The following is a 14,058-nucleotide window of genomic DNA, read 5'->3' as shown; positions in this document are numbered from 1 at the left end:
GCCTTTTGACATTTAAGTTTTTTCGAGTTTCCAAAGCAACAAGTTTGACTTACCGTACTTTTTTGAGTATAGTGTGCACCCAAGAATAATGCGCACACTCCTCTAGCAGTCTTCAGTATTTTGGAATAATATATTTCAATATCATGTTATTTTGGTTGCAGCTTTTACTAAATATATTTAGAATAATAATAACCCTAAGCATAGCACTTCCGTATAGCTGATCACTATTGCCAGTTATTTTGCCAATTTGACCAGTCACCGTCGAGGCTCGCGAGAACTACTTGTTGACATAGAATCGTCAAACTACAACAAATATGACTTTTAACAAGTCAAAGTATGGCATTTATGATAAAGGTATCCATTCTCTGTCAACTGAAGTTCATTTCTAGGCGTCAATATCAGTAATCTGACCCTGGTTGCTGTTAATAACAGTATTCGTGCCACACACGATTTCGCCGAAATTAATTAAAACATTATTAAAAGGAATTTTTAATAAAATTAATGAAAAGTTACAAACATAAGTCCAGATATACAATGAATGCTTTTTATAACCAGACAGTGTAATTACAAGATTACATTGTGTACTCCAGTACGGATTTGTTGACATGGAAAATATGGTAGACTGAAAATACTGTTAGTGCTTGTTTCCGGAGCAGATCTTGAAAACTGTATGATATTTCTTCACCAAACTTGACACATAGTTAAGTCTAGTGGTGAACAGGTGTCTTTTGACAGTTTGGGTTTTTTATAACCCCGACAAAATGTCGGGGGTATATAGTTATACCAAGATTCCGTCCGTCCGAAAACTTTGTCCGCGCGATTTCTCTTAAACTATTCAGTGGATTCATCTCAAACTTAGTACATATAATCTGTGTCATATGGAGGGGTGCAGTCAAAAGAAAAAAAATGTTTTTATTAATTTTCCATTTTTTTATGAATTTTTCAAACCCTAACGTCCGTCTGAAAACTTTGTCCGCGTGATTTCTCTTAAACTATTCAGAGGATTCATCTCAAACTTAGTACATATAATCTGTGTCATATGGAGGGGTGCAGTCAAAAGAAAAAAATTGTTTTTATTAATTTTCCATTTTTTTATTAATTTTTCAAACCCTAATGTCCGTCTGAAAACTTTGTCCGCGCGATTTCTCTTAAACTATTCAGTGGATTCATCTCCAACTTAGTACAGATAATCTGTGTCATATGAAGGGGTGCAGTCAAAAGAAAAAAAATGTTTTTATTAATATTTTTCAAACCCTAAAGGCTAACCCTATCCTAGCTATTTAATTTGTAACTACTGACACACTAGGCGGGTCGGGGGTATTAGTGAGCCACGCTCACTTTTGCACTTGTTTCAGAATGTTTTCTTGGCAAGAAACTTGACTTATGCTCAAATACGTGTAGCATTCGTTTCCGGAGCATAACTCCATTTACACATTCTACAAAAAGATCTATGCAGGATTGTCTGAGAACCTTTCCCATAATTATCTAATTGAGATGTTTACCCCTTGACTTCAAATTTAAATCCCAGCCTGGTCAAGTGTAAACAATTCTCAGTAGGGTCAAATCAAGGAAAGACCTAAAACTTGTAGGTTGTGATTAACACAGAATTGTAGAAAACAGAAAAGCATTGGATGAGATGACTAGAATGCAGAATGAAAGACTGTTCACCTGGACATACCTGGTAGAGAACAGTCATGGTGATGGACTCAAGGTGGCTCTCGTTAATGTTCCCAGGGTATGGGACAATTTTGACTAGACACCGGTCAGACTAGTCATTGACTGGGATTGAGTCACGTGCTGAAGCCATGCTACCACAATGAAAAAAGTCAGAGCATTGACTATAACAGGACAAATAACAACAATTTCGACTTCTTATGGGTTGACATATTGGATATAATATATATTTATTCATTCTTTATCAACAACAAGTCGCAGATGGCGTCAGTCAAGTTGGTGTAGCTGTTAATAACGGTGAGCCAGTGGAAACGCCTTAAGCAGGATTATGCCTAAAATGACATGTTTGAATGACTTTATAGCCTATATCAAAACAAAATAAGTAAATATTCATATGTAACCATTCATGTAATAGTATTCCATGTTCGTTCGATGTAATAATCTTCATATAAATATGAAAATAGTACAGACGAATGTATCTGTATTTCATTCAGTTTGTTGACACTCAATTTCTGGGGGGAAAGTACCTGAAATCTGGGTGCGTGTATAATGAGCAACCCCCACTGCGCTGCTTCATCTTCTGAAAAAAAAGTGTGCACAATACTCAAGAAATTCGGTACCAAGCAACATAAAGAATACAGAAGGCATTACACGAAAAAATGTGACCTCTTAATTAATTCAAACTGGCTAATTACAACAACAATACTCCTGATACATGTATATACCGTGACAAAAAGCCACCATCAAGGGTTAAATATTAATGCCATGGTAGAAATCATATGAAATATATGAAGACACAAATCATAAGATTATAAATCACAAGAACAAGAGTTATATTTTGAATTCCTTGCTTGGTCACATTTTTACGTATTCTTTAAGTTGCTTGGTGCTATATAATCGTTATTAAAGTGATTGTTTTTTTGCGTTCCTTGCATAAGCCTGTTCTCCATAAACCCACATGTTGGGATTGAGATTATAGCATACACACTTGGGTTGGGAACGCATTGTCATTACACCTCTGCCATCATTGCAGATACATGCCATGTTGTACCAAGTGCCAGAGTAATAAGTCTGGGTGGAATCCTCGTCAGTTGTGTTTGAACTGTACTGATATTAACTCCAGAGCTACTAATAGTAGTGATTGCTTTCCACTTTCTCCTGTCTCGTCCTTGTTTCATCCTCACCTGGCTCTGCCTCTCCTTCCTGAGGAATGTCAAGTTTAGAACATTCACCACAGGGATTTTACACAATGCCTCCTCCACCAGCAGGTTTGGATCGTCAACATGCATAAATCGGAGCTCACGCCCTCATTCAACCTGCAATTCATACTGAACTAAACTAAACTGAACTGGACTGAATCCAGAACCACCTACTCCCAGGCGCTTTTGTGTCTCCTTACGTCAGTGCAGGACTTGACCTCCATAGGCCAGCTTTGACTGCACCTGATACAAATGTTCCCTGCTCACTACATCAAATGCCAGGAATTGGTCAATCTCCATCGTCGTCCCGGAAAACCTCAAGTCGCATCTCCACTGTTAGTCGGTGGAGTCGAATGTCTTAGAAGGTGTCTTCTTGACAGTTCATGCTCTCACTACACCTGTTTGTCGACACCTCTTTTTAATGTTGGAGAGCACATCTGGAGGGCCAGGTCACCTCGGGACTGTGGTTCGGCGCTCAGAGCCAGAGACTTTCTAGCAGACGCACTCTTCAGATCAGACAAGGAGGCTCCACCCAAACGTCTTAAATTTTGTCTGTCAACACCTTGACTACCCCAACATCGACCTGTTTGCCACCAGCCACAACTTCCAGATCCAGACCTACATATCTTCAATACCAGATCTGCAAGCCTGGGCGCTCGACGGCCACAGTGTCCCCTGGGAAGGATTAAAAGCAAATGCTTTTCCGCTTCCTGTCCTCTTTTCCTGGGTCCCTTAGCCCCGCTCTGATTTTGATAGCATCTTGGTGGCCCTCAGGTTCGTGGATCTCAAGATGTCTGCCATTGACCCCCTCAAACTGCCAGGTTGACCAAACCTGTCAATCCACCCTCACAGCAAATGGCCCCACCCAGCTCCAGACAGGTTATATCTTCAAGCCTGGTCCACCTACAAAGAGCTCTAAAAGCCAAGGACGACTCGGCAACGGCAGCGATAGTCATCACATTGGCGCACAGCCCTTCTACTGGAGCCTTTATGACGACAAGTGGTGGTCCTTTGAGAGTTTCTGCAAGGAGAAACACCAGGATCCCACCTCTGCGTCACCTCCATTCTTGGCTGAATTCCTCCTTTTTCTACGCCACAAGCATCACCTGAAGGGAAGCACCATCCCTACCTACCTTGTGGCCCTCAACAGTGTCTTGACTGTCCCAGAAAATTGTAACATGACTAAGATTCTGGAACTCTAAGCCTTGCTGCGCTCCTTTCATCTAGAAGACCAGAAGGCCAAGTTCAGATGCCCAGCTGAGAGGCGTGGCGTTTGAGCCGCTTCATTCTGCTACTACTTCCTCACCATGAAGATGGTCTTCCTCTTAGCCCTGCCTACGGCAGCACAGGTGAGTTAACTACTTAAGATTTGAGAGAGGAGCGCATGGAGCCGTTCATCATGGGCTGTGGAGGGACTTCATCACCAAATCAACTCCCAAGACTGCCAGATTTTTCATACACCATCCTGCATCTCTCTTCATTTGTGGGGGTTGAAGATGAGCAGGAGCTTCTACTATGTCCAGGGCGTGCGCTGAGATGTTCCATTCAACTCCAAGGAATGTTGGGGACAATGTCATCGTCTTTTCATCCGATTTCTATGACCTTGCAGGTGGAAGTAAGCTGCAAAATGATCGCTCTGTGTCTACGTGCCATCATTCTTCAGCAAGACCCCACACAGCTCTTTCTCTGTCAAGAACAAGCAATAAATGCATTAAGAAGGAATGCAGGATAGATATACAAATGTAAAAATATCTAGATTTTACTTGAATCTTTGTGGCAGTACAGGAACTGAGTGGCACCAGCAACCTCCAGACTGGAATCTCATACATTTCTTACCTCTCCAGATTGGCAAAAGGAAAATATCAGCACAAATATATTTGTTACCCCTTGAAATATTTGCTTGGTTTATTCACACTTTGCTTAAACTTGTATGTTGTAGTTTGTGAACTAATAATGCATTGGTACGATCAAAACAGAGATTTGTAAAGGTGTAAGCCAAAGAGAGAGCTAAAATCTTTCAAACTAAGCCTAAAGTGTATTGTGTTCTTTGAAATACTGTCTGTAGTACCAATACTGTCTTGAATCATTAACTGGTGTATCACTTTATGTTTGGTTTAGATTGTATGTAGTATATGTTGCTAATAATTATGTAGGGTTCAATCCACATGAACATTTGGGTGGCCTCTGAGGTGAAAGTCATTTGAGGTCACAAGAAACATTGCTTAAATGCAGGAAATGTTGGATTAGTTCAAGAAAAATTATAGCTATTTCTAATAAGAGAAGAATATCTCTAAATAACTAACTCAACACCTGTCATATGTTGGGACTGCCATGTCAAAGTCATTGTGATAATTTGGACTATAATTCTAACTCTTGCTGTGGTAGGATTACAGTTGTAACGCCACACATACTTTTAATTTGAAATGTTCAGACAGCTCATGGCTGAAATTGGTGGTCAAGGTTATTAGACTGGAACTTCTTATAACCATTTTTCATTAAGGTAGCACAAAGTATACAATGTTAAAATAACCATTTGTTGTGTTTACAGAAGCTGACAGCATACTGTCCTTCCACAAGAGCATTCGGACTAATGACACCAGGAGTTTTGTGAGTTGCCTACATGTCACTTGTAAATTTCTCATATTCATTTCTTCCTTGTCTGAGCCTCTTCTGTTCTTCCTCCACAACAAAGTGACCACTTGATACTGATATAGTTTTGTCCATCTGCTTGTGTTTCAATTGAGAACCTTTTTATCATCAGCCAGAGCTGCAGAGCAGAAGTGGTGGTGCCTTTGGTTCAGAAGTGATTGAATCCATTGTTGTCGTTTTTACCATTTCTGTTTTTGTTTTTTATGATAGGATTATGTGAGTTGAAAAGAAGAACATGCTTTGATCCCAAATCAGAATTCAGAAACAAATTGAAATTTTCAAAAATATAACATTAGTCATTTCTATTTAACAAGCTATTTTCATGCAAGAGAAGAAATTATCTTTTAGAAGCCTAGCAAAAGGACTGTCAATCTCTAAAACACTACACATGTTGTCAAGCAAATAAATCCTTTACTTGCTGTAAGTGACTGTTGAGGAACCTTCAGGAGGTACTATAGTTACTCTGACTGATGGTCATGTTTCAGCTGGCTGCAGGTACACCACAGGAACGGGATGAAAATATGTAAGTACACTTGCACTGTCATAGTGGAGTCATAGGCAAAATATTTGTTTTAGTCTGTTTTCAGTCGTACAAATGGGTATCTCTCATACCCTCACTTCTAGTCGCACGTTTAAAAGGAAGCCAGAAGCTGGAATGTAAACATTAAACTTGTTTCCATCCGGTTGCGCACGCACCTCCCTATGACATGTCACAAATCTCTCAGCGCGCCTCTGAGACTGGTTGCTTGAGAAAGACTTTCGCAGAAGACTGCTAGTGTGTATTCTACTAGTACTTATCGCTTGTCTACAGTTGTTGTTCTAATAAAGTAATAATAATATGTCTTACCTGTAGACTCCTGGAATGTAATCCTTGGTAATCCATTGTTTGTGTTCAACACGTGTTTCACTGTTTGACTTGATTATACACGTAGCAACATGTCGGGCATTTGTGCCTCGTGTCAAAGAAAACTGTCTAAATTAGATCCTCACAAGTATTGTCCTTCCTGCATCATTAAGGGCGGGTTTTCAACGTGTTTGTGGGATAAACGTTGTAAAGAATGTGAGCACTTGACTTCTATAAGTCGGACTTGGTACCAACTCGGGATCTACAGTACATCAGGATACGCTTCCAGACGGGGGTTAATCTGGTCAAGGTACCTCAAGACCGTTGGGACAAGATTGTCAGCAGCGTTTCGAGACTTCTACATGCCCCGGCGTGGGTGCACACGTGGCAGGAAGTCCTCGGTCTGTTGACATCGGCCCAAGACCTGACTCGCCGAGGTCGTCTTCAACTTCGTCCGCTGCAGAGATTGCTGTACCCCCACCTGGTGGCTCCAGCCGTCCAACGTTTGCATAGGCGTCTTTATGAGCGAGCCTCCATTGATACTTCACCTATTCGTAGACGCGTCATTGGAAGGCTGGGGAGCGCACTTCGGGGACGACGAAGCGGCTGGGCTGTGGTCGCCAGAAGAAAAGGTCCTCCACATCAACTGCCTCGAGATGGAAGCAGTGATTTGGGTAGTCAAGTTCTGGAAACTTCGACCTCGACGGAAACGGCGTATGATACAGTCCAACAACTCCACAGTCGTCCACTGCATCAACAAACCGGGAACGACTCGGACCGGACATTCAGTTTCTTCACACTCGTCGACGACTTGGATATGTGCGTAAAAGCCCGTCACATCCCGGGGGCCAAGAATGTGATAGCCGACGCCCTGTCGAGACCATCAAGGACGTCTCCCATGGAGTGGATGATCCATCCGACAGTCTTTCATCTGCTGACAGATCGACTCTGGTTGCCCCAAGTAGATCTCTTCGCAACCCGGTACAACAACCGCCTCCCTCAATTCGTGTCGCCGGTTCCAGACCCACGGGCATGGGACCACGACGCTCTAGCGATATCATGGGGAGGTTCTAGACGCTTACGCGTTTCCGCCAATGGTGCTGTTACCATCGATACTGGAGAAAGTTCGTCAAACGGCCAACCTTCGTCTGCTTTTGGTCGCGCCTTATTGGCCGGCCAGAACGGGGTTCCCGGAACTTCTTCAGATCCCGTTGCCAGATCGAGACGACCTGCTTCTTCATCCTCACACCGACGACTTGCATCCGGGGATAAAGAACTTCCAGCTTCACGCCTGGGTTGGCTTAAGACCTCATTTATGAAGAAAGGATATTCGGCTAAAGCAGCAGCGCTTGTCTCGTCGGCACATCGAGTTACGACTCGTAAGCTGTACGATGACAAGTGGACCCTTTTCTCCATTTTCGCCAGGTCTCATGGCTTCAACCCGGCAGTAGTCCATCTTGGTCTCAGATGGGATTTTTTAGCGAAAAATCAACTTCCTGGCCAAGATTCGAGAATGTTCCACATTCCTTCCCTGTCTGCCATTATGGGCCCTCATGATCACGCTGATCTCTCCCTGTGCCCAGTTCGTGCGCTTGTATTTACCTGCAGCGATCTGAACAGCGACGACAACATTTTCGATGGCTGTTCATACCGCTCTCAACCAATGCAAAGAGATTACACGTAATACTCTCTCCTTTTGGTTGAGAGGGGTAATTCTCAGAGCTTACGAGGCGCAAGGACTCGCACCTCCCACCTCCTCTCATCTGCACGAAGTTCGAGCCACAGCTTCAACATTAGCACTCCACAGTAATTGTTCGCTGCAAGCTATTATGGAGGGCTGCTTTTGGAGATCTACTTCAGTGTTTGCTTCGCATTATCTCAGAGATATCTCAACAGAAGATGTTGAAGGACTCAAACAGTTTGGTCTACTCGTGGTGGCACAACAGATCTCCCAGAAAAGACAGTGAATTTGTGCTTTATTCACTTTGGACTTTTTGCTCGACACTTCGTGCCATATAACATGTTACAATAAAAGCTGTCGGTGAATGTACGCATTCTTATGTTTTTTTGTTGCGTGCAGTACTTCGGCTTTTTTTTATTATGGTTATTCGATGTATGCATCGTCTTCCCATACTTTGTAGTACTGCTCGTATTTTTTAGTTACCTTGTATACTGCGAGTTGCTCTGTAACTAAATTATGCGCCGACCACACTTCGATCGCAGTTCAACTGACGTGTGCAGTTGTCCTGTCACATCGATAATAAGTTGTGTGTCGAAGAGCATTAACCATGCTATTTTTAGTTACCTTGTATACGGCAAGTTGTTCTGTAACTAAATTATATGCCGACCACACTTCGATTGCAATTCAACTGATGTATGCAGTTGTCCTGTCGCATCGATAATTAGTTGTGTGTCAAAGAGCATTAACCATGCTGTGGGTTCGTGATAAACAACTTGTCTCGTCCGTGCATCTGGTCGAATGTTCTATTGTCACTACAGGGGTGAGGAACTTCGTACATTCGACGTGAAAGAGGTCACTTCCTGATTACTTTCCCGACCTTCCTTCCAGTGTTCCGTCGAATTCTACCCATTTGTACGACTGAAAACAGACTAAGACATGTGTTTTTCAGAATAAAAACGATGTTTTATTGGTCTGTTTTCAGTCGTATGTTCCCACCCAGCCATCCCCACAGGGTAGTAATTCAGTCCAGTCCTGAATGATGGCTTATTCTTCGAGATTTGTGACATGTCATAGGGAGGTGCGTGCGCAACCGGACGGAAACAAGTTTAATGTTTACATTCCAGCTTCTGGCTTCCTTTTAAACGTGCGACTAGAAGTGAGGGTATGAGAGATACCCATTTGTACGACTGAAAACAGACCAATAAAACATCGTTTTTATTCTGAAAAACACATATATGTTAAAAATCATTATCATACAGTCATTAGCTATGTACATACTCTCTCTCTCTCTCTCTCTCTCTCTCTCTCTCTCTCTCTCTCTCTCTCACACTCTCTTACTCTCACTCTCACTCTCTCTCTCTCTCTCTCTCTCTCACACTCACACTCTCACTGCCATCTGCTTATTGATGCAGGGTATCCTCCTGTCAGGCCATCCACTGGCCTGTCTCAATGCCTGTCTGCGGTTGTTGTGCCTTATGTAGTCTGTTGTGTTCTTCCCCATTTCTGGAAATACTAAAATATGGTCCCAACTAATAGAGAATTGTTTTGTGGCGAATGTTTCAGTTCCTCTGTGACTGGAGAGGATGGGTCTGAAGGTGAGGTGGTGATCAACTCAAGACACCGATATGCTGGCACCGGGTGGGAAAACAGTGATTTGGGGCAGGGTGCAGATAATGAGGGAGATGTGTGGGGGACTGGGGGCAGACATCCCATGGAGGATTCCACTGAGCTGGTGGAGGACAACCTTCATGATAGTGCAGAGGAACAGAGGTGCTGTGACACAGGGAGTGTCCAGGGTACCTACACTCATCGACAACACCCCTCTAACCTTAAACAAGCTCATGATGTACCAGAAGATTCCACAGTCTGGAGTGAGAGTGAACAATCTGTTGTGGAAGATGCAGAGTCTCTGCCAGAGTCTACTGGGGAGTATAGCCAGAGCACAGAGGGAGTACCGTTGGAGCAATCATCCCAGTCAAGTAGGTTCATCATGCATCAACAACAATGTTCTTACTGTTGCCAAGTAAAATGTTTCAATGTTGTACTGTGACATAAAACAACAAACAATGGACCCTCGAAAATCTGGGTTAGAATTGTTCTCCATCAACCCATGCTTGTAGTCAGAGGCGACTAACGGGATCAGTTGGTCAGGCTAGCCAACTTGCTTGGTGCATGGCATCATAACCCTATTGAATTGATCAATGCTCATGATGTCAATCACTGGGTTGTCTGTTCCAGACTCGATTATTTACAGACCACTGTCATATAGCTGAAATATTGCTGAATGTGATTTAACAAAAACCTTGGGCACAGCTATTGTCCGGATAGAATAGGCAAATGTTATGGCAACATGCAAATATTTTCCATTATCTAGAACCATTTCGTTTGACTGTTCAGCATGCAGTGAAAGCGTCCAGGATGATGACGTGACAGGGACTGTCCTGAAGAGACCTGACACCCTGAGTCGCAGCCAACTAAGTCACATGAAAGGGGAGCTACCAGCTCACAGGGAGGAGAAACATGTCACCACTGAGGTTGCCAGCATACAGTTGGAGAGTTTCCAAAAGGTTACATGCCAAAGTTTTGTGTCTTTTCTAGTATGAAGAGTAAAGAAGCTTTTCTATTTGATCTCTGCCTGCAATACTGCATTGTACTGTTTCCTTGGTTCTTTTCAGTCAACCATGGATGACCGAACAGCTGATAGTTCTTCCCAGCTGACAGAGACTGAGACTAGCCAAGGACAACAAAGTGCAAACTTGTCTTCCACAGGTAAATATAGTAAAAAGAAGGGCAAGCCCAGGAACAAACCAACATTGAACAGGTCAAGGTGTGGAAAGACTTCTCTTGGAGAGGAAAGTAATGCAAGTATAAGTGAAGATGTGACAGGGAGACTGTCTACCAGGCGAACCCGCAGCCAGAGCAAGCAGAGTCTTGGGGCAACGGAGGACAGGCCCCCAGAAGCTTCATCCAATAAGGGCAGAAAACGGCAGAACAAGAGCCTATCAAACTCAGGGGATGTGGCTGTTGATGCAGAGATTGGGCCCCCAGAAGCTTCATCCAGTAAGGGCAGAAAACGGCAGAACAAGAGGCTATCAAACTCAGGGGATGTGGCTGTTGATGCAGAGATTGGGCCCCTGGAAGCTTCATCCAATAAGGGCAGAAAACAGCAGAACAAGAGCCTATCAAACTCTTGGGACGTGACTATTGATGCAGAGGTTGGGCCCCTGGAAGCTTCATCCAATAAGGGCAGAAAACAGCAGAACAAGAGCCTATCAAACTCTAGGGATGTAGCTGTTAATGCAGAGATTGGGACCCTGGAAGCTTCATCCAATAAGGGCAGAAAACGGCAGAACAAGAGCCTATCAAACTCAGGGGATGTGACTGTTGAACAGACACACACTGAAACAGCAGTAAAAGTAAACTCCCATAGAAGGAATAGCAGAAGTAAAAAAAAAGTATATGTGTCAGACAAATCATCTTGCTCTGATATAAATGCTTCTGCAGAGAAAAGCCTCATACGTATGAGTAACAAAAAGGAAAACAAAAAGTCTATGAATAAGGTTAAAACTGCAAATTGTAGTGACCATGAAGAGAATATGACAAAGAGAATGACAGATGAGGTTATGAAGGCAGGTTTAGATGCCACAGAAAGTAACCAAGCAGAACTGGAGGCAGGTTTAGATGCCACAGAAAGTAACCAAGCAGAACTGGAGGCAGGTTTAGATGCCACAGAAAGTAACCAAGCAGAACTGGAGGCAGGTTTAGATGCCACAGAAAGTAACCAAGCAGAACTGGAGGCAGGTTTAGATACCACAGAAAGTAACCAAGCAGCACTGGAGGCAGATTCAGATGCCACAGAAAGTAACCAAGCAGCACTGGAGGCAGGTTTAGATGCCACAGAAAGTAACCAAGCAGCACTGGAGGCAGGTTTAGATGCCACAGAAAGTAACCAAGCAGCACTGGAGGCAGGTTTTGATGCTACAGTCAATAAAATAACTGATGACAAAATTTTGAAAAAAGCAGAACAGTCAAGTGAGGAAAGTGTTTTAGAAACAACAGATCATGAAATAAATAACTCTTCTGTGAACAAAATATCATCAAATAATGGCAGAAGCAAGACTGCATCTGAGAGGCTTTCAGTCGATGAGGAACTTGAACAGAAAGTGAATGCTGAAGAGTGTAGAGCTGTTACCCATGTAAAACTTAAGTCTGTAAAATCAACCAGATCTGTCAAAACAAGTGGGGTGGAAAATATATCTCAAACACTTAGTGCCATTTATACAGATAAAAAACAAGATGAAAGCAATGCTAGAACACATAGTGCCAACCAAGATAGTGATGAGAGTGGTATGACTGGTACTGCACCGGATCTTAGTAAAGACGATGCTCCCCCATCTGAACATTTTGACACCCCAGGGGACCTGCCACGTGTTAACAAGCAGGCTGGGTGTTTACATGGAGGGGACACAACTCCAGCAGACTTAAATGAACAAGGTCGTGGTCAGAAGTCAGTCAATGCAGCTGGACTGGACATTGGAGGTGACGTGACAGGATCAATCTCAAAGAATACAAATGCAACTGTTAGCATTATCCCATCCCACACACCGATGCTTAGCTTCAGAACAAAGAAAAGGTGAGAAATAGTAGTCATACTTTGATTATTATGTTATGAGGGAAACATTATTTTTCAGGGCATTATCATTTGGAGAAGACCAAGGTCTGCCATTAACTGCACGACGAAGGAGGTCATTAGAACACCCAGAGGACCTCTGCAAATGATAGTGCTTGGTAAAATAATGTTACTGCTATTATAGCTAAAATGGATATAATTTGTAGCTAAATGAACAAAACAAGAAACAGCAGCATATTGATTTTCAAATAGCAACGTCAGAAAACATAATATAGGATGCCATCACAAACAAGAAATACATGTAAATGTGTTTGTGACATTACACATGTTACCTGAGTTTTCATCGTGTTGATATGACCCGCATTACACTAGGTACAAGATTTAGTCAAATAGAATTTTTTTCATTGCAGAGCATTGTCCTTATCTGTGCAACTGTCTGTTAACCATTCAACTGTTAATCATCCAACTCTATCTGTTAACTATTCAACTATTCAACCCCTCACTAACTATTCACCTACAACTATTTAACTCTATCTGTTAACTATCCAACTCTATCTTTTAATTATTCAACTGTCTGTTAACTATTCAACTATCTGTTAACTATCCAACACTATCTGTTAACTATTCAACTCTATCTGTTAAGTATTCAACTGTCTGTTAACTATCCAACTATATCTGTTAACTATTCAACTATTCAACTCCTCACCAACTATTCAGCTATATCTCTTAACTATTCAACTGTCTGTTAACTATTCAACTCTATTTGTTAACTATCCAACTCAATCTGTTAACTATTCAACTCCTCACCAACTATTCAGCTACATCTTTTAACTATTCAACTCTATTTGTTAACTATCAAACTCTATCTCTTAAATATCCAACTCTATCTGTTAAATATTCAACTGTCTGTTAACTATTCGACTCTATTTGTTAACTATCCAACTCAATCTGTTAACTATTTAACTATTCAACTCCTCACCAACTATTCAGCTACATCTGTTAACTATCCAACTCTATCTGTTAACTATTCATCTGTCTGTTAACTATCCAACTCTATCTTTTAATTATTCAACTGTCTGTTAACTATTCATCTATCTGTTAACTATCCAACACTATCTGTTAACTATTCAACTCTATCTGTTAAGTATTCAACTGTCTGTTAACTATCCAACTATATCTGTTAACTATTCAACTATTCAACTCCTCACCAACTATTCAGCTACATCTGTTAACTATCCAACTATCTGTTAACTATTCATCTGTCTGTTAACTATTCAACTATCTGTTAACTATCCAACACTAGCTGTCATATAGCTGGAATATTGTTGAGTGCGGCGTTAAACAAAAGACAAAAACGAAACATGGAGGGATTTACATGATA

General features: G+C 42.0%; 1 protein-coding gene across 3 annotated transcripts in view; it reads left to right on the top strand.

The window, feature by feature from the left end:
- Positions 1–14,058, top strand: part of LOC124118771 (centromere protein C-like) — an 84,497-nt gene that overhangs the window by 38,988 nt on the left and 31,451 nt on the right. Inside the window, exons 7-12 of one of the 3 annotated variants that reach the window (XM_046481034.2) lie at positions 5,422–5,480; positions 6,008–6,045; positions 9,611–10,026; positions 10,445–10,614; positions 10,723–11,680; positions 11,723–12,680. In XM_046481034.2, coding sequence (XP_046336990.2) covers positions 5,422–5,480; positions 6,008–6,045; positions 9,611–10,026; positions 10,445–10,614; positions 10,723–11,680; positions 11,723–12,680 — 2,599 coding nt within the window. Of the gene's footprint in view, positions 1–5,421; positions 5,481–6,007; positions 6,046–9,610; positions 10,027–10,444; positions 10,615–10,722; positions 12,681–14,058 lie in introns of all 3 variants that reach the window. The other 2 variants (XM_046481035.2, XM_046481033.2) reach the window with 2 other exon arrangements.

Source organism: Haliotis rufescens, unplaced genomic scaffold (genome assembly GCF_023055435.1).
Source record: "Haliotis rufescens isolate VD_foot unplaced genomic scaffold, xgHalRufe1.0.p SCAF_2, whole genome shotgun sequence".
NCBI lineage: Eukaryota > Metazoa > Mollusca > Gastropoda > Lepetellida > Haliotidae > Haliotis > Haliotis rufescens.
This window is presented reverse-complemented; position numbering and strand designations above follow the sequence as displayed.